We start from the raw sequence: 26931 nt of genomic DNA, 5'->3' as shown, positions 1-26931 counted from the left end.
CCTGTTTTGACTGCGCTGGATCCTGTATGTCCTTCTGCGGTCACCGTAGTTTGTCTCCATCTTTGTGTACACGGTAGAGTCATAGGGAAGGTAGCAGTTTATTTATTTTTGCGGATAAAAGACAAGCAACTCTCAGGTCAGTTAATTAAACAATCAATACACAATATAATTATTGCTTTAATAGTTATAACTGGAGTGCTGTCTCACGTGTTAATATTCTAAACCACTCTTCAGTTGTCCTTGTTATGTCAGAAGAAGGCCTAGCCGGCAGCCGAGTTAGGCTGGGCTATTGCCTGTGTTCTATGATGTAAACATTTTTTTAAAAAACTGTATTTATTACTGTATATTATTTGTATAAATTAAAACACCTGTGCAGTAATCGGTCACGTGACATGTAATGGTAATGGATTTCACTAAACTGCACGTCAACTTGCACAACCTGCTGCCAGCAGTGCTGGGCAGCAGCATTGATGTTCGGGTGGGGCTGACTTGATTCATTTTCTGAGAACACCGAAGCAAATAATTAAACCGACACACAACTAAGATCAGTGCGTTTGTTTTTAGTTAAATCGCTCGACTGATTTCCACGAAACTATGGAGTTCATGATAGTTTCTCCATATTTTTATTCTAGTACTAATGTACCCGTACATTACTAAAATAAGATCACACTGTCTTCTCGACTTGTGCCATATATATATATGTGTGTGTGTGTGTAGAACCGTTAATGTGGGCTAAACTGTACAGGTGTTTACAGTACAATAGTGCGTCGAATTAGACCGCTTGGCATGGAATGGACGAGTGAAGGTTAACTTCTGGGGTTTTTATTACAGATTCTGAAGTAACAGTTTTATCTTTATTTTCTACTGCTTGTTATCTCGACGCACTACTTCAATGGCAATTTTTAAAAAAAAAAACATAGGAAAGTGACTTTTTTTTTAATTCACTGTGGTATATTGTAAATCAATTTATCAGAGTGCTATATGGATAATATAAACAAGACCGCTGCTGAAGTACGTTCAGATTCTATAGGTGTTCCTGTAGACTTGACGTTGAACCTGTTACTCTTTAACAATATTTTCCACATGAACGTTTCTGTTGGTCTTGTGAAGGATTACATCATCGTCAACAAGTACTGGTACAAACAGTTGCCAAGTAGAGGTACTTTATTCAAAGTTTCGGTCTGTTCGATTAAGGAACACCTTTGATTTTTGTTGAAATTTTGTGGCTTTCAATATATTTGTTGAACTTATTATAAAGATACATAATTTGAAGTTTGAATAAACATGAAGTTCTTAAAACCTCCCATTTAATATCTACAATCTAAAATAAAGTGCAGAATTATAACTAATTAAGAAACTCACTGTCTTAGAATTGTCAACTTGTTTTAGATAATACTTTAACTCTGTAAACGGGTGACATCGGGAGAAAAATGGCACAACTTAAGAACATCATGTTCTAGCTATATTTTACTTGAAAACTGAACACTTTTCTGATACACTATTATAGTGATAGTAAATTACTTCTACCTACCTTGTAAGTACACCGTTCTACTTGTATTTATTATAAAAGTTAATATATCATAGTTAAAATATTTAGGCTAATTTACAGCAGCATAGTTGGTAGACAGGAAGTGCATATACTATATCTGAATATACTATACTGAAGGTGGTTACAGTATCCAGAAGCAATGTGAAACCTTGAATTGAACTTGCTGCCTGATGTGTTTATATTGTACTGCATCTTCTGAACTGACTAGAAAGTAAAAAAATAATACAGACTCCTTGCTTATGAACTATCAGTCTGTTTGTTTTTCTATGGTATCAACCTACCGAAGAGAGAGGCACCCTATCCTGTATAGCCCTAGACTGTAGGCCTGTAGAAAACATTTCTTTACTGTATCAGTCAGTTCCTTTAATAGTTGTTAAATGTACCTCCGCAAATACTGGATACGTATCTTACAGGTACAGGTAGAAGAAACACATATTTGTTTGTTTATGCCTTTTTCATTAACACAAGATCACCATCAATTGTATTTAAGCCTAAAATTACATGTTTCTGCCACTGCAGAATGACACTGATATCAACAGATTCATTACTCTTTATGGAAGATAAGTTTAGATCAATCTATTGGATTTGAAAACCCGGGTGACATTTTGTAAATGCATTATTTATGATTTTTGTCTTTTAAGTTAGTACGGTGTTGAAAAGGTCAGGTGCAACTTACCTACTATCACAGCTTTAATTGCCACTTTGAAAAACATATTTCACCTTTTAAAGCACATTCACACGTGTTTTGGAGGCTGAACAGTATAGACAAAGGGCCTAAAAGCAAGCTACTGTCGAAGGCTGAACACTCATGCTGCACACTGGCCACCTGGTCACTGAATGGTGAACACAATAGCAACTGTGTGGCAAAGAAAGGAAATTGTAATTATCCTGTAGTAAGAAAAGAAGACAACAGAGGGCACTCACGGTATAGCTCTGATTAGTCTGTGGTAGGATTCTGCTCTCTGACACTAAGAATTCACAAATTTAAATATTTGAGAACAGTTGTATTTTTTCTGCTATTTTGTACAGTGTTTTGGACAAACAATCATAGCATTGCAACAGGATTAGAATTGTGTGCTGAAACGTATCATTTCTCAATCATGTAGGTCTGTAACCATGTCTGACAAAAGCGAACTGAAAGCAGAGCTTGAGCGCAAGAAACAGCGCCTGGCTCAAATCAGGGAGGAGAAGAAAAGGAAAGAGGAGGAGCGGAAGAAGAAAGAAGTAAGTTAGTCAACTTTAATGTCACTGATTATCTCTAAGATTGGTATGTTTGAGTCCATCTACTATTTATGCCTAGTGACAGAGATATAAGTCTCACCGTCAGTATGTCTACTTTTTTAAAGAAATATAACAAATATCTGGTGGTGATGAAACTTGGTATGGATAGTCCTTAGAAAATATTCTTGATAATATCCAAATCTAGGTAAAGGTGACTTACTTTTGCAGCTCTGGCCTCTGATTGGTTGGGCTAATCAGAAGCAGTTTTGTTAATCTGCTGAAAATTTAAAGTTCTTTCACACACTGGGAGTGTAGCTCCTAGTGACCACACTGTTTGCAGTAATCACACCCAGCAGAACCCCTTTGTTTGTTTTTTGATCAAACTATAGGCCTATGTATTTTAATGGTATAGATTAAATACTATTCTACATGTAGAGCTGATCAGGGTGACATACTTTTCATGATCTGAAGTCTACAGTATATGTCCAATACCAAGGATTTAAATGTCTCAGACATGTATTTTAGTATAGAAATTAATAAATACAATGTTTACAGTGTGTATTTGGATTGTGTATTTGGAGTGCAAGTATAGGATATTATTCCAATGCCTACAGTTAATTGACTTTACGGTTTAGCTATTCATACAACCATTCCCTTGTATCATTTCTTTATAGAAATTTAAAATACAATCTTGACACTATTTTCATTAAGGCTGATCAGAAGAAGGAAGTGGCCCCGCCCCAGGATGACTCTGACCTGGAGAAGAAGCGGCGTGAGACAGAGGCTTTGCTCCAGAGCATGGGCATTACACCTGACGCTCCAGTTGGTGCGTGTTTAATGCTAAAGGTTTTCTCTTCTGCTTGTCTGTCATTTCCTCGAGGGCAATCACAAAAAAAGTGCAAGTCTGCACCTTATGCGCTACTAGATACAGATCTATAGTATAGTAGTTTACATGCCAGTAGGTGGTAGTAGAGTTGTATAAGACAAATGTTTTTCAACCAAACCAGCAGTGTCATCCTTTAAAAATTGTGACACATATGCGTGCAAAATAGAAGTATAATGCATTTTCATTATGGTTCTAAATAGTATAATTTAGGTATAAGCTTTAGAAAAATTAGCATAAGTATTAGTAGCGTGTTGAAGTAAAAAAGTAACTGCCGTTCATATTTAGACAACCCTTTTTTATAGACACTTTGCAGGTTTGCACCATTCCAGCTTTCCTTTCATGCATACACTGTACAATCATGTGCATAAGAGTATGGTACACTGTCGCATGTTTTCATGTCACCATCATATTTATTTGAAAGGCATGTTGCATTACCTGGTTTACTTTTTCACTTTAATGCTGGTACACACACCCACACTTTTCTGATGAGACATATTTTGCTCTACTTATGTGTAAGTATTATATCACAAATATTCGAGTCTTTAACTCTTTTTGGCCTGTAGTCTAAGCTTTATTGGGACAATACATTTTTTACATTTTCTAAATGTAATTTTTGGGAGAAGTATCCCAGTTTCTGTCCATTTTATCTGGTATGAAACTAGCAAGAAACATCTTCCAGTAGGTGCAAGTATAAACAGTTACAATAATGCTGTGAGTTGATTCTTGCTAGTTTTACAGTATAACATTAAACATTCACTTTGGGGTTGAATATAAATCTTGCCCATGGTTTAGGCACAATTATTCTATAAGCATGTAATAAATATTAGATTCCTAAGTATATTTTAAAAGGTTTTGGATGCGTTAAGACTTTAACAAATGATTGAAAATTAAGGGTTGTTACCTTTTTAAAATATTTGTTATGGTCACCAGTACCGGCATTACAAAGTGTTTTCCCTGCCATATGTTTTCCGGTTACAGGAGCACACTTGACACAGTTAGTTGGCAATGTTGATTTAAATTGCATGTCTTAAGTTAACTGCACACATGCATGAAAACCGAGCATGAAATTTAACAGTTTTTTTTCTTTCCCTTCTCTTTTTTGCTGCTCATTCTCCCTTCCTTGTATCATTTTTTGTTTTGATTCACACATCTCCTTTTAATTTAAACCTCCCATGTTGAATTACTTTTGAAACATTCTGAACAGCGCAACCACTCCGAGTAGTAACAGAGGATACCTGTCTATTTCACTATTTAGTCCCTCCACCTATGTCTCCGTCCTCTAAGTCTGTGAGCACGCCAAGCGAGACTGGGAGCCAAGACTCTGGTGATGGCGCCGTTGGAGCTAGGTATAATAATCTTGGTGTAATATTTTAATGACATAATGCTTTCATTTTATTTGGGATTTAAACACAGCTCTCGAGAGCAAGCATGTACCTGATTTTGTGTTTAGTAAAATAATGTTATTTTTCATATAGATTCAAACTTTTTTCACTTTAATAAGCTTGCAAAAATAAATCTGTTTACCTTCATATGATGTATTAAAACAAATATATATGTGTGTTTGTATATATAAATATATATATATATGTGTATATATATATATATATATATATATATATATATATATATACTGTATATGTATATGTAAGCCTTTAATAACTTCTAAGTTTGTTTTATATTATATTATACTTTATACAAATATATTGCATGCTCTCCTTCAATAATTGCAATGAAACAAAAGTAATGACATTCAATTAAACAAAATTGTCAAGATTATATCACAATAAAAATAAGAGTAAAGTTTGAGATTTCACAAAATTGACAGAATAACCTTATTACTCTAATACTAAGTGCCTTAAAGGTCCCAAACTGCTCAATTTTATGATTTATAGATCTATATATATCAGTGTTAAAGGGTAATCTGCTAGTATTATAATAGCAGAAACCTACTAATAAAATGGGCCAAATTTATTTAAATCTTTACAACAAAATGCAATTTGCAACATTTTTGTGAAAGGAAAATAAAACTTATGTTTTTCAAAACTAGTAAAAAAAATTCTCTTTTTCCTTTTGCAAAACATGGTGTGCACTTAAAAAAAGGTCTTGATAAAACTGGATACAAAAATGTGTGCATATATCAAATCTACACATGTCAAATATATAAGTGTGTAAGACCAGGGAAGGTAGTCATTCTATCCTGTATGTACTTAGGGGCTATGTGACACATCTGCTGTACCATGCCATAAAATGTGGAGCAGAAGCCTGTGAATTTGTATGACTATTCTATTTATTGAAATCTGGACAGTGAGCAGCATCTTCCACAATGTAATTCCAAAGTTAATAGATATCCCAATACACTGTATAGCACACACATGAAGGTGTAATTATATGAAATTACCTCTTTTTGTGGTATATACCTGAGCAAATAACTTTTGGAAAAGCTTAATTTTATTTTTTTTATTTTTTTTTAAGATTAAACAAACACCTTTGCCTTTAAACAGGATATTTAATTAGAAGAGTGAGTGTAATGGATTAAAAATAAAATGGATATTGGGGTGCCTTAGGCTGTGCTTAACCTATAATTACATTCTGTCCCCCCTTTTGGTAACTCTAGATGTTTCCCTGTCCCAGTGGAGCTGCAGAACTCTTCCTTACCTAAAGGGTTACGTGTTGACTCATTTCCTCTACCAATATGTCAATTTCCTGCACACATGGATGCATGTTTAGCCCCCCTCGGCAGTGATACAATACATTAAATCTGAAACACAACAAACTACGTTACACTGTGTTAAGTCTGTACAAAATAACAAAAATCTTTGAAGTCTTCTTATGTCATAACCAGACTACTAAATGATGGGATGGGGGGGGGACGGGCCATTGGGCCATTGGGCCATTGAGTATTTTACATAAGATCACATTACATTATATATATTTAAGATTTTAGGGATTAGCGCTAACCTTTTTGCTCCACATAAGCAATGACATTGAGATGACATCAGTAATTTCACTTTTCTGCCTTAAATCTATATAATAAAGCAATATGGTCTTCGTGTGATCACCTTTAGTTTTAATTTTCTTTGATTCAGTTGCATGCCGTACTCAGTTATGTAGTGATATTACCAGCAACACATATTTAAATTATGCATGTCACAAATTATAATGGTGTTAAAATTGTCTTACTAAGAAAAACAACAGAAATGATTAGAAATTAGTGGTTAGGCCTAGAACTGTATGCAGAGTATGTAAGATTTATATCCTTTGTCTAAGTACTATTTTATGAAACTATGTTTGCTGAGGTTTAGGGGTATATTCAGTGGATTTAAGCAGCAGATACTAATACCCACTGCCACTGTTTAAATATAATCAGGAATATTTATATTGATTTATTTAATTGCTTAACTGTATAAAGATATGTCACTGTTTAGGTAATTTGAATAGACCCCATAGTTTTTTATTAGAGCTAAGAAAGTATTTTGAAAATGCCCTTTTCACTAATATTTGGCCTCTTTTGCTAATGCTGCACGGTTGCTCTGCAACCAATCAGGACACTTCATTGGGACACTGATCCATCAGTTCTACAACTTCACTCTGATTCTGATCTGGGGTATTGAAAAGCTTTACTATCTTCCTTCTTCCTTTAACACAGTTCAAGTGTCTTTTAAACTGTTCCTTTCTTCCATAATCCTTAAGAATATGTACTATTGTATGCTTTCTTTACTATTAGAACAAATATTCCTATAATATAAGCCATATACTAGACATAGACATCCACAGTAAGACCATAAATACCAACAAAATCAAGATTGAAAAAGGAGTTAATCAAGGAGATACAATTTCCCCAAAACTCTTCACGGCCACCCTAGAAGACATTTTCAAAACACTGGGAAAATAAGGGGCTGAAGATCAGTTGAGCCTATCAATTGAGCCTTGAATCCCCTACGATTTGCTGAGGACATCCGACATCATATTTACAACATGCCCAGAAGAATTACAAATAAGAATACAAGAATTACACCAGGTTATGACTCAAATTACAAATGACTCAATGGAGCGTGGAAAGATGCATGCTGAGAATAACAAGAAGAGAAGGAAAAGGAAGGAATGGATAAGAGCGCAAGCATAAGTATGCAGTGTTATTATAAGAGCAAAAAAACTGAAATGGCAGTGGGCCGGACATGTAGCAAGAAGATCAGACCATCGCTGGACCAAGGAGATACTAGACTGCATCCCAAGAGATATAATGCGACCAAGAAGAAGACCTCCAGGAAGATGGTAAGGTGAACGTGAATGAGGGATGCAGCAGGCTTTTGTGGAAGAATCTTGGGGAAGCCTTCATCCAGCAGTGGATTGAAAAAGGCTGAAGATGATGAGGAATAGATCAGTAATGTATGCAAGAAGCTAAATCTATCTATGTTAACTGCATTCTTATTATAATGTTATGACTTTGGGATATGAAAATGTTGTGTTGACAACAATCGCTTGAATCAATGGATTAGAATTGTAACTTGTTGCTGTTTTGTTTGTTTTTGTCTAGACGAGGCCCCCTTAAACTTAGAATGGGCAAAATTACACATGTGGATTTCCCCCCACGTGAAGTTGTATCCTACACAAAGGAAACCCAGACCCCAGTTGTGACGCAGCAGAAAGAAGGTAAATATACAATTTCAAGTCTACATCTGGTAAACATATACTTTTCACATCCGTTTTCATTCAAGATTACAGATTTTAGGATGCTTTGAAAACCACACAGCTAATACAAAAGATACGCTGATGATAATGGGCCAAGGGAAACAACAAAACAACTCACAGACGTGCATTTTGAACCAAATGTTTATATTCCATTTGGTTCTGTTGTGGCTGCCCATGTTTTTATGATCATACAGATGGAAGCAGGAAGAATATGTTGAGTGGAAATTATCAGCCTTCTCTATTCAGAAAGATGAAAGCAAAGAAAATTGCAGAGAGCGTGAGATGTAGGAAGGACAAGAAAAGATTAATTCAGGCTCGGGTCCACAATTATCAACCACCCCCAAAAAGTAATTGGGTCCTATGGTTTACTGTGCAATTAGGTTTATCATAGAAAAAAAAAGATAAGAGGAAGAGGGCTTGTCAGACTTTAAGTAACGATGCTTATATTCTGTGTTCATGGTACTGATCATGTCCATAGAGGAATAAGTGTACGGATGAGGAGTAGGGTCATTCTAACCCCGTTAAAAGGGTCCCTTTTGTATGAGCGTCTTTTTATCTGATAAACAAGATATTGTACCATTATAAGCCACATTTCAAAATGGTGCTATAGCTTACATAAGGCCATGCTACCAATTTATATGTGTCATTGTGTAATTATAGTCATCTTGATGATGCATTTCTGCTTAAGGCTACTTCATAATAAAATGACTTGTAATGTAGAGCATTTTTTGTCACCACTCCATCACCAATGGTTCTAGTGTTATAATACATATGCGTTTAGATCACCCCTGGCTGTGATTATTGGTGTATTTAAGTAACTGAAAACCACAAAATCTGGAAATCTTGATAATTAAACAGTTGCATATCTGTGAAAATAAAGTTGTTTTTTTTGTTTTTTTTTATAAATTGTTAGTCATTTCTATTAAAAACAAATGACACCCCTTCACCTCAGTTTGTACCCTGCATTTACAAAAAGAAAAAGTGCAGCTGCCCCAGAGATGAGCCACAGTGGGAAGCACGGCTAATTCCTTGCTGTTGTGCAAGGAGAGTGACTCTGTATGTGCCTTCAGGTGTAATGGAAAAGATTTAAAGCCAGAATCATAGTCTTAAAATATCTGGGATAAGAAAGCAGAATGTTTTGTACAAAAAACTTGCTAGATCACATGGATTGAAAAGGATCAAGATTGTGTTTTTGTTGAAACAAAATTAGATTTTAAAGACAAACGGCTTTTCATTCTTTCTAAATCACCCGTTTCTCATAATTTTCAACTTTCTTTCAAAGGTAATTGTTTAATGGAGATCTTTCCTTTTCAGTTCCTGTAGCAATATATCCCTTTTTTTAAAATGGACCATTTTAATAATGTTGCAATATATTTGTAACTTCAAAATCTAGAGGGTCACACTGTTTAGTTTCTAGAGGGTACTTCCACCATTACTGCAGAAAAGTGAACACCAATCGGTAAACCAGCATGATTCTAATATGGTGAACCTTGCATTGTTTCATTGTTGATAACTGATTACTCATTTGGTGGTACAGGTAGCTTTTTTTCCCTCTCATCACTGCACTCACAGTGGACAATTTCTGAGATGGTTGGATCTTGCGTAATGTTTATTTTGAGCCAAATCTGTTAAATTTGGGTTTTAATCTTGAGGCTGAAGGAGACAGTTTGGTATAGTAAACCTTTGTTTCCCAATCACAACCAACAGCATCGATTTATGGCCATTCTCATTGTGGATTGTATTCTCATTGTACTGTTAATAAAACTGCTGTTGATAAAAATAAGATTCAGCCAAGATTCAGATTATGTGAAACATTTTCTGACTTTTCAGTGTTGACATAGGACACTACACATCCTATGTCTTGTTCATATTGACGGCAATGATCAAAATGTATAAACCAATTTCTCTATAAGTGGGTCAATAAATCACCCTGAGTTAAACATCATAGAGTTAAAGGGAAGCGGTATTTACTGTAGATCCATGCGGTGTAGATCATTAATATAGATCCTGTTTAAAAAAAAAAAGGCTTATTATTGTGCACCTGTTTGGTATTCCGTATGGCACTACAAATATCAACTGATTGAGAGATTCATCATATTGTCAAGCAGAACAGACTTCAGTGAGCTCTCAAGGTCATCAAGCAGTAGCAGGAATATAATGCAGCAACCCTATAGAAGAGACAAAGGCTGTGCTAGAAGTGTCAGTATGGTCAGGTGGCTAGACAGCTGATTAAATTCCTAATTGCCACTATTTACAGAAAGCAGAACTTTCCATTAATGCAAGATTCACTGGGCTGGTTCTAATATACTTTTCTGTCAAGAATTGAAGATTCCCATGAAGTCCATTTAAATGTCAGAGTGACATGACAAAGCAAAGGATATATACTGTGTGTGTGTGTATATATACAGTATATATATATATATATATATATATATATATATATATATATATATATATATATATATATATAAAATAACAAGTAGCTTTCGAGTTAAAGGGAATGAAAGCAATGAATAGAGAACAATGGGTAATTGGGAAATATGCAAATTTCAGCATTACAAGAGCCAATCAAATCGCGTGAAAGTTGCCTAACGCTGTTAGAAGCCATAGGTGACTTTCATGCGATTTGATTTGCTCTTGTAATGCTGAAATTTGCATATTTCATGATTTTATATATATATATAAAATATAGTTCAACGCTTTAGAAAAAATGAGCATAACATGAATGACCTACAATTTGTAGTTTTTATAAGAAATAAAATTAGATAGTGTACAATACAGAAGAATAAAGGAAAATAAATGTATAGATACTCATTAACACATTAATAGATTTACATAGAAATAAGTGAGTGTAGTTGCCATGGCATCAAAAGCCTATAAGTACCTCCACTGTTTGTTTTCAAATACACTTTCCCTTGTTAAAGGTATGTTAAACATACCAAAAACGTTGAATCTATGTATCTCTATCTGTCTGTCTATATATCTATCTGGATCACTTGAGGTAGAAAACTATTCATCTGCATTTAAAAATAAGGTTTGTAGGATTGTAAGTGGCTGTGAAGTGGTGCAATTGCTGTACCTGCTTTAGTGTTTTAATCACTTAATTGAATTACTAAAGGAGGTTACTACATTGTTTCATGGAAATAACACAGTTGCCTCTTTTGATAAGTGTTCAACTTTAAAGGAAATGTAATCAGATTTTTTTTGTTGTTTTACATTTAAATGAACCTTTAGTTCTCAAAACGAATGGCTCTATAGCTTCTGCTGATGCCCAGTCTCTAGAAATGAAACTGTGCTGTTGTCTTGAAGAGCTGTTGATGTAATCTCTGCCATCCTAGTGTTTTTTCCCCTGTGCTGCTGTGTAAAATGATACATGTTTTCTTTTGTTTTTCTCTAGTTCTATAAGTAAAATACAGTCAAGTGATTACCTTACACTATATTTAAATCCTGACTTGGAATATAACTACTTATTTTATTTCATTGTATTTTTTAATTCTAGTGCTCTCAACTCCCATTCTGTGGTTTGCTAACAGGCAAGGGATTTATTTTACCCGGGAGCTAAACATTTGTTTTTAATCTGTGTTGTTTTCCTAGGCATATTAAATGCAGCACTGACGGATAGTCTCTGTGACTTTTAAACTATATTAAACTACATATTTATTTATTTTTATATGTTGCCTTCAAATGTGTTGTCATGCAGTTATCATGAAATCTTGAGTCTGTGTTCTCTTTGCAGGCTGAAATGTACGATCAGGGAAGTGTGTGACAAAATTCGACCACTTTAATAAAATCTGCAATAATCAGCTATTTCACATTTAAAAGTGAAAAAAACAGCTGTGACGTGATGAAATCGTGTGACGTGCTTTTTGTGATTCGATTATCACGTGATATTTGAATGTGTTACATGCTGCATAAGTAAAAAAAAAAAAAAAAAAAAAAAAAAAAGAGGATGGTGAAGTTTAGATTCATTACTTAGTTTAGTGGAAACCTGGCATAAGAACAGATCTGCGAAGACTTTTACATTTAAAATAATAAAATCCTATTACAAGGATAAAATCTTGGTTAGAGGAATGAAACAAGGATGGGTTGTGTCTGTAGATGCTTCATGTTTTTCTAAGTACATGAATTTCTAATTTCATTTATTTATTTATTTATTTTATTTTTGCCTAATACAGAATCTTAAATTTGAATTTTCAAATGAATATAGAATAATCTACAATCCTTTCAGTTTAAAATCTCGGAACAGCAGGAAGCATAAGAAGTGGCGGTGTACCTTGGTCCTCAAATCCCTTTTGAATTGGTACGGCGGGATGAATAATAGCCTGGGAATAGGGGGGAGTGGGACATAGGGATGACAGGATTAAAGAACAGGGACGAGTTTAGAAGTTGTGAAACATCAGACCATCCTACCAAGCACATTTGCACTGACTTTGCTTATATTGTTGTCCTGTTATTATATCATTCAGACACTAAGCTCTCAACATGTCTCCTAATCAGTCTGACCGTTTTCACAATCAGGTAGTGGGCATGTACCAGCCACTTCTCCCCTACAGTTGACAGGTAGAGAAATGTCACAATTGAAGTTCATGTAAAATATCTCTAACGTAAGACAATACATTTATCTAAAGCAGTTTATCAGCTTTGTTTTATTTTCCTTTACACTCAGCTGTTTGAACTAGGGAGTTTAGTTTTGTTCTACTCTCTGGGAGAGCTCCAATAATTTGCACTGACAACATTTGTGTTAAGGGAATTCGTATTGTAAGAAGTAATTTACAATAAGCGACGGCTAAATTTGGGAAATAATATATCTATGTCTGTATATCACATACACACTGTTTTTCTTTATTATTTTTTTCTTGGTTCTATTAAGTTTCCACAAAAAAAAGAACACTGGAAGTGTGGAGTCTCAGCTTAACAAAAGCCACCCGTTTCACAGATGATTTAACTTTGATTAACCTGCTTCACTGAAGCACATTACTCAGACAACTGGAACTTCACTCTACAGTGTTATTGCTAGGTACATCCTAATTTACAACCATGCTTTTCTTTCCATCTCACCAAAATACATCACAATTTTGACATTAAAACACTGTTAAAAGAAAACCTCAGTGGTTCATTAACCTTGTCATTGGCATTCATTGACAAAGAGGTTAAACACACAGCGAAATGGTAACCACTACTTTCACTGTGGTTCTTCAGACTGAAACTTTAAATCTCATGACAGAAAATGCATAGTATTAAGTACATAACATACTGCAGTCCTATTGAAGAAGGGTGTGTCATGCAGTGCAGCTGACAGTATCACAACAGTTATGCTGTTAGTTTTTGTTATTAATGCTGATTTTTTTTTTTTAAACAAGGAACAAAATAACCCGCTGTTAGATATTTTCTGTATAGGCCTGTGCACATCTATCGTTCCTTATATCAAGGACAAATACAATGCATAAGGGCTATGCAGTACATATTCTTCTGTTTTGCATATAGCAGTTTATTTATATTAAATTACTAAATACTTTAAATGTCTTTCATGAATTGACAATAAGGTGACGGCATAAGGTACAGTTTATAAGAAAAAGCCAAGTAGGCAAACCTTTCGGCTAGTGCTTTTGTTAGTGCATTGAAGACATTGCCAAAAGTGACAAAATGTTTTGTAATTGAGTCAAGCCCTTAGCATTGTGCTGTCCACCTACTTACCAACCAGTAGTATTTCTGATGTGTATAACGTATTGTTGATTTCAGATCAGCAATGCTTTAAGGCCTTTAATGTTAAATATGTTTTGGAGGTTGTTAGTTTGAAATGTTGGTAGGGGCTTTTATTTCCAGAATAGAAAAACAGATATGCACATGTCAAAATATATTTGTTTAGTGTATAATGAAGACCTGTTTTTATTGATGCCATTTTGCTGTCAGAAATGCACAATTACCATATTACTTGTAAACCTTCGAAAGAGCCTGGGTATAACACTCAAAGTAGCGTTGGCTGCAGTGATTATTATCATACAATAGTTGAGAGGTTTTGGAAAGCTAAGCATTTCAAATGACAGTAAAGCATACAATGCGTTTGTTTGAATCCAGGTTTTGATCATTGAATAGTACAAGATTAACTCCACCTGCTTCCTAACTAGAGAAAGCAGCACAGAGGAATAGGAAACTGGGGGGGTAGAATAATATTCCTATTGAACTTTTTTTTTTAAATTCCATCTTTTCAGAATTCCTTTCCTGTTTTGAGCAATGGGGTTTTCTTAAAATATTTTTTTATAACAAAACTATTGTATTGAAAATAAATGTAAAAAATTTTAAGTCACCTTTTTCTTCTGGCCTTTTGTCTTTCCCCAGTACAGCATTTTTTGTGGGTGAATACACACCTGCAGAGTTGGGTGTAAAGGGCATTCGTTTTCTACTTGAACAACACTGGACCCCATCTAGCTAAGGCTGCGTTTGCATTAATATATTGTCCAGTCATAAAGAATGATTATCTTTCTCTTGCTCTGTGTGATTATTTCTCCCCAAAAAAGCTTTCATTTCTTAAGTGGTACAAAAGCTATAATTGGCATGCTTTGTGAGGAAGTGTCAGCGTGCAAGAGATCGGAGATCACTGTGAATTCTTTTAAGCGTTCTTTCCCCTTTGCACCACCGCCTCCCCAGCAGGGTCACCAAGATCACTAGCTTTTCTTGAAATGGCCATTTTCACTGGCAGGTGCATTATACCCTTTATTTTCAGATTGTCTTTCCGTTCTGAATGCTTGGCAGGTTGATTGCACTGGCTGCATTGACGGGAAAGGGCTGACAAATGCGACTGGGCTAGCTGAAAGACAGTGATTACTGTTTTCCTTTAAGGCTGATTGAGGCCCTTGAAAGGAAAGATTTTAACCTTCCCCATTTGGTTTGAAAGTATGAGCATATATTGAAATTCCTCATGCCACTAACCCAGTTCTGTAAACTTGTCAGAATGCAGCCCCCTCCACCCCCTTCCTTTAAGAAATTGCCCAATTCCATTTAATACTGAATTGGCAGATGACATTCTCATTTTGATTAAGTCAATTTAAACGCCACAGTGTGCTCCATGAAGTAAGCTTTCAAGTTTCTTTACCTGCAGTTTTATTTACATTTTTTTATTATTTGCTGGGATATCTGGTTGTTTGAAAGCTCGTCTGTATGTGTGTGGTTTGGCAGCTGGTAAGGCCTGCAAGCTGTATTTTGTTATGAGTCCTCCAGCTGAATACTTGTCATGAGACCCCCTGGTGGGTCGGTAATTGCACATGCTTACTGTTGGGGAGAGACGTGATTGGAAGCAGTCAAGCAGAAAACCTCTGTGCCATCCCAATGCCACCTCGTAGCGGAAGAAGACAATCCCAGCAGTACCATCTGTTCTGTGCTGTCTCGTCAGCTGGCCTAGCTGCTGGGACCCTGTCTAGGCAGCTGGTTAGCATCCCTTCTCCGATCACTTCTCATGTGGAAGGGCAACTTGTTACATGGACATGGGAGTACTAACAAGTGAACTACTCCCTGTCGAATACCTGGTGTCCCATTGAAGAGAGAGAAGTTGTTGTCTGCAGGGACCCTGCTGCTTGTAAACAGATGACATTTTGGCTTATTGTAGCTAGTTAAAGAAAATGATCATTTGTAAAGAGTAATTTTGTAACCAAGTAAAGGAAATGGACAGCAAGGTCATCTAGAATACATGTTACATAAATATATAGTTTGGTTAGATTAATAACTTTGGCAATGCACTTTGAAAAAACAGAAACAGCTTCATGAGTAATGGATTGGGGTTCCTGATGGCTGCCACCTGAAGGTTTAATGCATTTTTCTGATATTACTCACCTTGTTACAATATCCTTTGACAATTGGTTTTTCTACTTCCGTGCTTTAACTTCAGTGACACTGAAAACATGTTTTTAATAAATAGTGGTGTGGTTTTATTCACTTAATTCATTGTGGTAATGAATGGAACAAAGTAATGCTTTAATTGCAAACAAACTTGTCCTTAGAGATTGTATTTAAAATACATTAAAAGCCTAATATAGAAAAAGTACAAGTGTTGGCAATTTTAGGTTTTACTCTGTGTGTGTATTGGCCCGCCTGAGCCATTTCTCTATAAATGAATTAGGTTTGACTTAAATCAAAGTTCCTGCAAAACCTGGAACTGCTGTGCAACAAATATATTTTTTACCAGTCCTGAGATTACTCTGGGTCAGAATTGTAAGTTTAAATGCACTATGAGTGCTCTGTGGTTTGTATTCAAATGTTTGTTTAGCATTTCAGCCAGGGTCTTCAACAGACGTCTGTGCACATGCTGGTTTCCTGTAAGTGTAGCAGGAAAAACAGATACATTGCTGTGGTCAGGTGTTCTCACTCTGCATGGCATCCCATAGTTACTTATTCAGTGATGTGACAGACAAGGGTCTAACACATTCAGCAACACTTCAGACCTATATCCTGAATAACATGTTATATATGCAAACCATAACACACAAGAAGGCCTGTGGTTCTACTGAGAAAACCCATGCCTCAGGTGTGTTATGAGGCAAGAGAGGCAGCCAAGTGCCTTCAACCACCTGAGAAGGGGGCTGTTTCGCTACTGTGCAAACAGCTCTGCAAATAGACAATTCTATTCTTTCAAACAGCTCATAGAAAAAAGACAAATCGGACAGCGTTTTGTTTTTGAAAATAGCTGCTTGCAAAGGCACAGTAAAAAGAAGACTATTTAATAATAATGGTTAATATTCAGAAAGGCCTTGTCAGGATGTCCTGTCATAGTGATCTCGTTTGTATTCTTAAGAAGATGATGAGGAAGAGGAGACTGCCCCACTCAAACCGGTGATAGAACCCGAGGAGGAGAAGGCAGTGCAAAAGGAGGAGGAAGAAGGTAACAATATTGAGATGGATGTGTCTGAATGTAGATGATTTTCTAAAGTCTTTGCCTTTAGTTGATGAAAAGATAAAGTTCTGGGAATTTGCACTATGAACTTGGCATACAGAATTTCTTCTTATTGCCTTTTTGTCAAGACTCCCTGAAACAATCCATGTGTGTTATATGATTGCCATGAATTATATTACAATTGGGGGCTCACTCCCCTATTGTTCATTAAATGCATCTTCAGAAAGTAAAAAATAAATAAATAGTTTAGCACTATTTTGAGGATAATGCTACAGGAGAATTGCAAAAAATCAATACCAAAAAAAAAATGCTATGGTGTAATGTAGACTCCAGACCACCACGTTTGCATAAGGAAGCAATTTGATAGTATATAGGTTGACCTTAAACAACAGTGAATGTTCAAAAGTAAAAAAAAAATCATGTTTATTGCATCTTTCAGCTCCTCCTCATGAACTGACTGAAGAGGAAAAGCTGCAGGTTCTCCACTCGGAGGAGTTTCTGTCTTTCTTTGATCACAGCACCCGCATCGTGGAGCGGGCCCTCTCTGAACACGTGGATGTGTTCTTTGACTACAGCGGCAGGGATTTAGAAGAGAAGGAAGGGTAACACTGAGTACACATTCAAGAATTGCAGGCTTTTTTCAGTTTTCATTTAAGTGTTAATTGAGGGAGGGAATCTTGATCGTTTTAAGTTGACCATATTCCTTTTCAGTAATCATTTCAGCAATAAAACAAGCACATGTTGCATTCTCAAATTCCAATCAAAACAATTGTGTGCAATTCAATCACACAGTTTTTTTTTTTTTGTAGCTATCTCAATTGTTCAGACAAAACTAAATACTTAGCAAATGGAGGGAAATATTGTAATGAAAATCAGCCATGAGATGGTTGATTTTGTTGTTGTTTGTGCAGAAGGGTAAAATCTGTGTTTCTGGTTTAAATCTGTTCTGGACCTAAATATGGTGGGTCTGTTTACTTAAAATACAATTGACATCCCTGTATTTCTTTTGAAGAGAGATCCAGGCTGGAGCTAAACTGTCTTTAAACAGACAATTCATGGATGAACGTTGGTCAAAGCATCGTGTTGTTACCTGCTTGGATTGGTCATTTCAGGTAAAGAAACAAATAAAAATAATAATAATAATTAAAATGATATAGATATACATACATAGATAATGTATTTTATTTTAGTATGTACCATTTTGACTAAAGTATCATTGTCATTTTAAATCCTTGCAGTGGTATATTATTTTGTTTAATTTATTCTGAAGGTTTCAACTCTAATTATGGCCATTGTGGCAAGTTAAAAAAAAGCCTAAATGGAGCTATTCATTGACCCCCATTAGTCTGCTAGTCACCCCATCCCCCCTTCCATATTCAATTTGAGACTACAGGTCTTCCATACAGCCACAGTCATTTCCATTTACAGTCTAGAGGAAGACATTTATGTTTCCTTGTTAAATGTCATTGAGAAATACTATAAAATATTCATGAAAATATCAAATATATTTATTCAGAGAAAGCTAAAAACAGGATGAACAAAATTGAATTCAAATGTGGAGAATGTATTGAAATATTTAGATGGCACTCCAGTCCTCCAGCCCAGTACTAATAATGTTTTTGGCTGAATAGTTGTAATATTGAGTTGACAGAAGGGCATAGGTTAATACAATAAAGCCTTTTTGCCAGGTAATTGATCTGACAAGTGTTTGAAAACATGAGACCATAGTGAATTGGCTTTGTATCACAAAACAACTTATTTTATAGTAATATAACCCCTCTCTGCATGTCTGAGAATATTTCAAATGCCTCTCATCATCGAAGAGTAGATTGGGTTTCAGACTTTTGTACAGTGACTGGACAGTGGTCCAACACAAAAGAGAAGGGGGTGAAGTGAATTGCATGATTTCTTTGGTGAGCAAAAAATCTGTGCTGAAAAAAAACAAATCTTTGTGCCGAGATGGCTGACGCACACAGTGAAACATTCAGTACCACCACAAAGGGCAGTGCTGGGCCTTTAGGCAATCTTGACTTCCTTTTGACATTTATTTTTACTGATTTTTCTGTCAACAGTATCCTGAACTGCTTGTTGCCTCATACAACAACAACGAGGATGCCCCCCATGAGCCAGATGGTGTGGCCCTTGTGTGGAACATGAAATACAAGAAAACCACACCAGAGTATGTCTTTCATTGCCAGGTATGATGTGAGATCGTGTCTCGCCAAATGGGTGGTTTTAGCTGATGAGTTTGGCCCTCTGCCAGTCGTTTCCTTCTACTTTTCAACATCATGATTTCATTGAGCTGGCATGTGCCTGAACCACATCTGTTTGCAAACACATGTTGATTGAGGACCTGAAGACTAGCAGTTAAAAAGGAATCCTCAATAGCTGCTTTTCTCATAGCATTTAGAATGTTTAAACATGTTACAAAGTTCTGAGGTGTTTATTTTTAATTTGTATTATTCATATTTAAAAAGAGAGCAAAGGAAATAAGGCTTACATTGCATAGTAGTTTGATCCAATCCTGATTTTATGATAAGACACACCTGAGCTTGTTACCTCTACATTGTGGCTAATCAAGCTCCTAGTAATACCTGGAATGGGTGAAACTGCTGTGCAATAGGAGTCTTATTTCCATCCCTGTAAATATGATAGTTAGAAAAAAAAAAGGAAATTTCTGACAAAATTGACAGAAAACACAGAGCTTCTCTGTTTGCATGCTGTTCAAAGTATATGCCCTAAGGTACATGGAACAAGACAGATTTAAGTAGAAACACATGGGCTGCCTCAAATGGATACAGTTTGAAAAGGATTGTGCAGACAAATAAAAATGTGTGAACTATTTTTCCAACCATTTAGCTCAAGTGGAATTTTTTTTTTGTTTTTGAAATGTCAGATTTTTGAAAAATCACTTGGATAAATTAAAACTAGCGTTAAGATCAGATGCTGTCAGATTACTGTCAAGATTACGTTTGTCACTGTAATGACTCCAAACAGTCTATCAAAAAGAATTTTAGAAACAGTAAACTAGAATTAATAATGTAATTATATACCACGTTTTACAGTCCCATACCCCACCCCCTCCTTTTCTAGAAATGTGTATTAAATGGGCAGCATTTAGTCATGGAAATGTCAGTTGTGCAAGATAAAGTAAAAACAAGCAGCATGCCAGATGCAATTTTAAAGCACATAGTGTTACTTTGAATTGGAGCACTTGTATATTGTTTTTAGCAAGTTATCGTATGTACTTAGCATTACCCTTGGATTGAAGGTGACATTTCAGTATAATGCTTAACTGATGTCATTTCCAGAAGCCTGACAGTTTTTCATTCTACAGTCATCAATTTAAAAAATATATAAAACTGTATTTTTTTCCTTACAGTCAGCAGTGATGTCGGCTGCTTTTACAAAATTTCATCCAAACCTAGTTGTTGGTGGCACGTATTCTGGCCAGATAGTTCTGTGGGATAACCGCAGCAATAAGAGGACTCCAGTGCAGAGGACTCCGCTCTCCGCTGCTGCACACACGGTATGATGGAAAGGAGATTTGCATCCGATCACATTCTTCATGGTCGAGTTATACAGATACTAACCATAATGTTTTCCATTAGTTTCTACTTAAACAAAACTATCCCTTGTAAAAGTAAATAATACTGGCTTTAAGCAAAGCCGTAATGTTTTTCAAATGTAGAAAATTAAAAAGGGAAAAATGAAACCAGGCCCATTTGAAGTAGAAATGGATTATTGGTTAGAAATGCCTTACTTTCTTTTAATACTGGTTGTCTTGTAAATCATAAACATGCTGAACATTTTATATGTCTTATTAATTTAATATGGATACATTTGTAGCTTTAGTTGTATTTATTAATAAGCATCTATTTATTTTCTTTCTGTGATTGATGCAGCATCCAGTGTACTGTGTGAACGTGGTGGGTACTCCGAATGCTCACAACCTGATCAGCATCTCAACCGATGGGAAAATGTGTTCCTGGAGTTTGGACATGCTGTCTCAGCCACAGGTACTGTATGGGCAATTAGAACGCGCACTTCACTCTTTTCTTAGCTGAGCAATGTAAAGGACTGTTGACCCTTTGTTAAAAATGTCCTCTTCTCTGTGTTATTCTTCAGTTTAGAAAAATTAAATCAATCACTTTTGGACTTCAGTAAGACAAGTGACACTTATTTTTGGCTAACTACAGAGGAAATTGACTGGGATTTCATTACAGGTATCTTCGAAAACCCAGTTGTCCACTGTTAAGTCTTCATGAAGTGTTACTGAATGTAAATGTGAACAGCAGTATAAAGAAGCTAATGTCCTCAAGCACCTGTCTGTTAACAGGACAGTATGGAATTGGTCCACAAGCAGTCCAAGGCTGTAGCTGTCACCTGCATGTCCTTCCCACTGGGCGATGTCAACAACTTTGTGGTGGGAAGTGAAGAGGGCTCTGTGTACACTGCATGTCGTCATGGAAGGTACAGCTAAAAAAAAAAAAAAAAAAAAAGTCAGACAAACTAAAGGTTTTTATTCTATTGCAAGAACTCTGAAGACACATACATGTACCTGATGCATGTTATGTTTTACATCGAGCTAAAATTATTGAAAATGAAGCTACTGCAACTGATTACAAGTAGAAATGCCCCCTTCCTGATTTGTAACCATCCTTTGATTGGAATATGTTAAATACTGCGTAGGACTTCAGGATAACCAATCAGAATACATTTTTAGTGGTTTAGCAATTTTTCTTAAGCTTCAATTTGATATATAGTACTTAAAATATTAATGTGTGCATTAATTAGGATCCCTAATTATACCGTATTGTGTTTGATTGATTCTCATAATGATGGCTGGTGATGTGTGATTATTGAACTTTACGGACTATTATATAATAGGGATCCTGATAATGATGTCAGAGTTGCTTGTTTCTTTCACCGACCATACTTGAGAGGGCTGGGCATGGACTTTTACTTCGTTTTTACTTCAGAGTAGGTCAGTTAAGGACGTGCAAAAATAAGGTGCCAAGTACCCAAAGTCGGGTGCTTTAAATGCTGGGCTTCACAAGTGGCAGACTAATGAAAGCCCCAGAACATGTATATATTTGCTTTTAATTTCTAAATACTGCTTGAAGACTCTGCTGCTGCTAAGAGAGTTAAATGTTTCATGTTTTAGCAAAGCTGGAATCAGTGAGATGTTTGAAGGGCACCAGGGACCGATTACAGGTATCCATTGTCACACAGCAGGAGGACCAGTCGATTTCTCCCACCTGTTTGTCACCTCATCCTTTGACTGGACAGTGAAACTGTGGTCAACCAAGGTACATAAACTGCAGTTACTGGACCTTAAATCGGACATTACTGTAAGCTACATTTGTTTATATTTTGGATATGAGTTAGTTTTATCATACATATTCATTTATGATTTAATTTATTTGCCTGAAATGTGTTAACTTCTCAGTAGACTATGACTATGGCACTAAGGCACTTTATCAGTTCAGTGTAATGCATTTCTTGTCTCTGTGATGCTTGTTTACAGCTAAGCTGTATTTTTACCTTTCAGAATAACAAGCCACTTTACTCATTTGAGGATAACTCAGACTATGTTTATGATATCATGTGGTCCCCCACCCACCCAGCCTTGTTTGCTTGTGTTGATGGAGTAGGCCGACTTGATCTATGGAATCTCAACAATGACACAGAGGTAAGTAGAGTTAGGTGACAGCTTCTCAGAGCAGTGCTGCAGACTGAGATACTAATGATGTGCTTCTAACATTTACCTGCCTTGTTGAAAAGTTACTAAATTCGAGTCATAAAGATTCATTCAACACCTTGTGGAGAGCAGCTTACATAGCAACATTTTAAGATAAACACAGGACAGTTGCTAGGCAATTTTATGCACTTTGTGTATTTTATTTGTGGATACTTGTACGTGGTTTTTAAATGTAGCTTTAAAATAATGATATATTGACCTCAATTTACATGTTCACCTCCCTGCTAAGCTTGTTTTTTCCCAGTCCCAATTCATATGATGACATTTAAAGGGTTTCGGTATTTGGGTAGAATCATAAAATACAGCTGTCATCTGTAAACCAACAACTGACATGACCACAATATGGTAGCAATCTTAGGTCACAGGTCAGAGAAGTGAAAATCCAGATATATGGGCATTTTGAAATCAGCTGTTTTTATTACATATATACATTGTTTTATTAATGACACAAAGTTTAACATTGCCCACAAATATATATTTAAAAAATTAAATGAATGAAAATGCTTGCTTTAGGTACCTACAGCAAGTATAACAGTGGAAGGAAATCCAGCCTTGAATCGTGTGAGATGGGCACATTCTGGCAGAGAAATTGCTGTTGGAGACTCAGATGGGCAGATACTCATTTATGATGTTGGAGAGGTTAGTGATGAATTTATTCATTTTTAATGCATATTTGTAGCAGCATTTTCTATTATTTTTTTTTACGGTATTGTACAAATCTGTTTTGTTGCGGACATGGTAAAAGGGGTAGGCCTACATGTGACAGAGAAATGTTGCCATTAAAAATTAATAGTGTTTGCTATATCAGGTATTATAACGTACCATTCTTCTTTTCTAACATCCTGACAACTTTTTACACTTAAAACTTTAAAGTATGTTTCAAAGCTCTTTTCAAAGTGGCCACTCTAGTGCACTGGGGTTTGAGATCTGTCCTCTAAATCACTGTGATCATCATGGATCGTTATTGCTGTGTTACAATGTGGGCAATAATCCTTACACTATCGGTCCACTAGGGCAGCCATTTTGAAAAGAGCTTTGAAACAGACTTTAAAGTTATAAGTGTAAAATGTTATCAGGATGTTAACAATAAAAATATAAATGACAGGTATGTTATTTAAACAGTTGTTGCAACACGTGGGGACGTGTAACGCTATATTTTTCGGAGCCCTGCCACTCTTTAATATTAAATATTATTTTCCCTCAATTAAAATTACATGTATAACAACATCATGTGCCTTTTATCAGTGTTTACCTATTGCAGATTGTCTCCAGTCTATTTTACCTCTGTGCTTCAAGACAATTCTCAGAATTTCTAAACAAACTGTTAAAATAGTATTTACTTGGCATATTCTCATTAGGATTTTTTTTTTCATAACTGTTTCCAGTATTTTGATTTGCTGCGATTTTAAGGCATTCTAGTGGCCCAGAAAAGCACTGCTTTTTCATGTGTTTATTCTGTGCCTATGGGGAAGCTTCCAAACAGAGTGCTTTAAACATCCATAACAGTTGTGAATTGAAAGGCCAACTTTATGGTGTAAAATAATTGTTTCTCCTGATCTTGCACTGCCTGAGGTCAGGATGTTATTTATTTTTAGCACTGTGTATAAAAGACAATATGACTGTATTTGTATTGTACATGGATGTAAATGTGAAATGCTGGACTCAAGTCGTATCTTAATGGGGTAATAACCAAAGCTTTATAGTAATATTCTTACCTGAACAACCTGCAGTTTTTGTTGTTCAGGGTGTGGCTCTACAATGTATTGGCAATAAGAAGCATTAAAGGGACTTGTGAGAAAGTTTAAAGCCTTTGTTATTAGCCATTTTAAATAATATGAATTCTAATACTTTTTTTTTTTAATGTTCTCTTTTTGTAATTCTTTCCAACAGCAAATCTCAGTTCCACGCAATGATGAATGGACACGTTTTGCCCGCACACTTGCAGAAATCAACGCGAACAGAGCGGATGCAGAAGAGGAAGCTGCTGCGCGTTTATCAGCCTGATTTACTGGATAAGAAGCACAGACAGAGTAGGGACCAGTCGCAGGTTTTTGTACAACAAAGCAAAAAAAATGTACTTTGTACGGTTAGGTGTACTAGCCACTATATCAAAAGAATACACACAATTGTGTACTTTAAACTTGTTTTTCTTTTTAAATCTTCCAGCAAGAATGGTCAGTTTTCTAAGACAATAGGCACATTGTATACTTTACTGGGTATTTCTAAATGTCTCGATGAAGTGATACAGTACACACAGGTTTCTATTTAAAAACAGTTTAATAGGGCTATCAAACTGTAAAAACTAAAATGCTGCACAACCATTTATCATATTGGCTTTTGCATTAAATTAGCAAAAACTATTATATCAGTGATTCTGCCAGTTCTACCAAAATCCTTAAATCTCAACATGTATTATCTTAGAGAACTAATTAAAATGTCAGGTTTTGCATCTTGGCACTTCAGGTTAGCTGCATATATCACTGTATTGGTACACTCTCTCCTTATGCTTTGCATTCCCTGTGTGAGGCTCACTTGATAAAATAGCCAATACCATAATTGCTGTCATGATTGATAAGTGTGCTCACTACCTTGGCTGCTATGTCCCTATGAAAATATAGTAATTTAATCATTTATTCATTATATGCAAAATTGTAGTATGCTCTTGTCAAATAACCTAAACTGTTAACCTTCATAAAGTATGTATTTTACACAGCAACTTGAATCCCCTTCTTGAATTAATGGAAAGCAGAACCAGACCTACTTTGTTAAAATGCTCCATTTCAGAAATGCAGCTCCAATTTGTTGATAAAGCCATGTGATGAACAAGATGTTAACCACCAGTTTAAAGGGGTAATATACTTAAGAGCATGAAATATGGTGTAAACACTTCCCTGGAATGATGAAAAGTGTATAAGGTAAACATTTTGGGTAGTCCAATATTGCTAAAAGAAACCCTTAAATATGATATTAAAACTACAGCATGAAGAAAAAAAAAACTGATCAGGAAATGTAGTTCTAATGTTTTTTTTAGTCTGTCTGCAAGTTTCAATTTATAGCCATTGATATATGACATTATTTATAACATGTTTGATTTTGTTTTGTTCTAAATACTATTTACTTGCCTTGTTAATTGACTTGAATTACAAGATATTCCAAATTATAAATAACGTTTTAAATACACAATTCAGCCAAATGTTAATGATTTACTTCAATAAAATACATTACAAGAAAATGATACATGATTTAATTATTTACTAACACTTGTCATGATTTTTTATTTTAATAAAACAATTTTAAAACATCTGTACATCATTTTAAGCAACTCATTATAACTGCAGCAATGCTTAATAAATGTGATTTAATTATTTAATGCTGTGATGTTTCTGTACAAAGATGTACAATATCTACAGTTACACTGAAAGCAAATCGTAAAGCACTATTCATGCTAATATTTTAAAAAGTTAAAAATGCAGAAATGAGGCCTTGAAATTAGCAGTTTCTTAAAAGCAAACCATTTGTTTCAAGCCAAGTTATATGGGGAAAAAAAATACAATATATGTGACCTCTCAGCTCAACCAACATGCAGCCAATCAGTTCAATTCAGGACATAAACACAAAAACTGCCTCATTTTATATTGCACATTGATGCGTTTAAGACCCCTGGGATTCCTTCGATGCTGGTGGATGGATTGTAACAACACCAGAAGACTTAAACTTTGGCAGATAAAGACCAAACTTGTTTTCTATTCCTGCAAATGTGGCGGCAGCAAGTTTATATCCACCAACATGGTCAGGGCTAGCTGGAGGAAGTTCATGAATCCTGGATTTTGGAGTAGGCTCAGAACCAGCAGGCCGGCTGTAAAGATAGAAAAAAACATGGGTGTACAAAAAAAAAAAAAAAAAAACCAACCCACATCCCTGACAGTAAAACCAGTTATGTA

General features: G+C 35.5%; 2 protein-coding genes across 10 annotated transcripts in view; one reads left to right on the top strand and one right to left on the bottom strand.

The window, feature by feature from the left end:
* On the top strand, window positions 1–26602 carry LOC117408705 (cytoplasmic dynein 1 intermediate chain 2-like). 7 transcript variants are annotated; one of them, XM_034013966.3, is made up of 17 exons: window positions 1–136; window positions 2656–2773; window positions 3482–3596; window positions 4912–5002; window positions 7201–7260; window positions 8191–8306; window positions 17128–17214; window positions 17666–17828; window positions 18239–18338; window positions 19299–19424; window positions 20609–20755; window positions 21132–21245; window positions 21566–21699; window positions 22394–22538; window positions 22781–22921; window positions 23504–23629; window positions 24881–26602. In XM_034013966.3, exons 2-17 carry the CDS (start codon window positions 2666–2668, stop codon window positions 24992–24994), a joined length of 1887 nt encoding a protein of 628 aa, XP_033869857.1. In that variant the 5' UTR covers window positions 1–136; window positions 2656–2665; the 3' UTR covers window positions 24995–26602. The 7 variants fall into 7 exon arrangements, with proteins under 7 accessions (XP_033869857.1, XP_033869849.1, XP_033869842.1 ...); XM_034013958.3 differs by having other exon boundaries at window positions 4861–5002; window positions 17131–17214; XM_034013951.3 differs by having other exon boundaries at window positions 4861–5002.
* LOC117408693 (electrogenic aspartate/glutamate antiporter SLC25A12, mitochondrial-like) overlaps window positions 26212–26931 on the bottom strand; it is a 28463-nt gene continuing 27743 nt past the window's right edge. For all 3 annotated transcript variants that reach the window (XM_059032254.1, XM_034013931.3, XM_034013939.3), the window contains exon 18: window positions 26212–26846. In XM_059032254.1, coding sequence (XP_058888237.1) covers window positions 26642–26846 — 205 coding nt within the window. In that variant the 3' untranslated portion in view covers window positions 26212–26641. The remainder of the gene's footprint in view (window positions 26847–26931) is intronic.

The sequence above is a fragment of the Acipenser ruthenus genome, chromosome 10 (assembly GCF_902713425.1).
Source record: "Acipenser ruthenus chromosome 10, fAciRut3.2 maternal haplotype, whole genome shotgun sequence".
NCBI classification, from domain to species: domain Eukaryota; kingdom Metazoa; phylum Chordata; class Actinopteri; order Acipenseriformes; family Acipenseridae; genus Acipenser; species Acipenser ruthenus.
The sequence above is the reverse complement of the archived record's forward strand: the minus strand, read 5'-3'. Positions and strand labels throughout refer to the sequence as shown.

Coding starts and splice junctions, on each gene's coding strand:
- LOC117408705 (XM_034013951.3), top strand. CDS start 2,666: ATGTCTGACAAAAGCGAACTGAAAGCAGAGCTTGAGCGCAAGAAACAG. Junction 7,261..8,190: donor CACTCTGATTCTGATCTGGG/GTATTGAAAAGC, acceptor GTTTTTGTCTAG/ACGAGGCCCCCTTAAACTTA. Junction 19,425..20,608: donor AGTATGTCTTTCATTGCCAG/GTATGATGTGAG, acceptor TTTTCCTTACAG/TCAGCAGTGATGTCGGCTGC.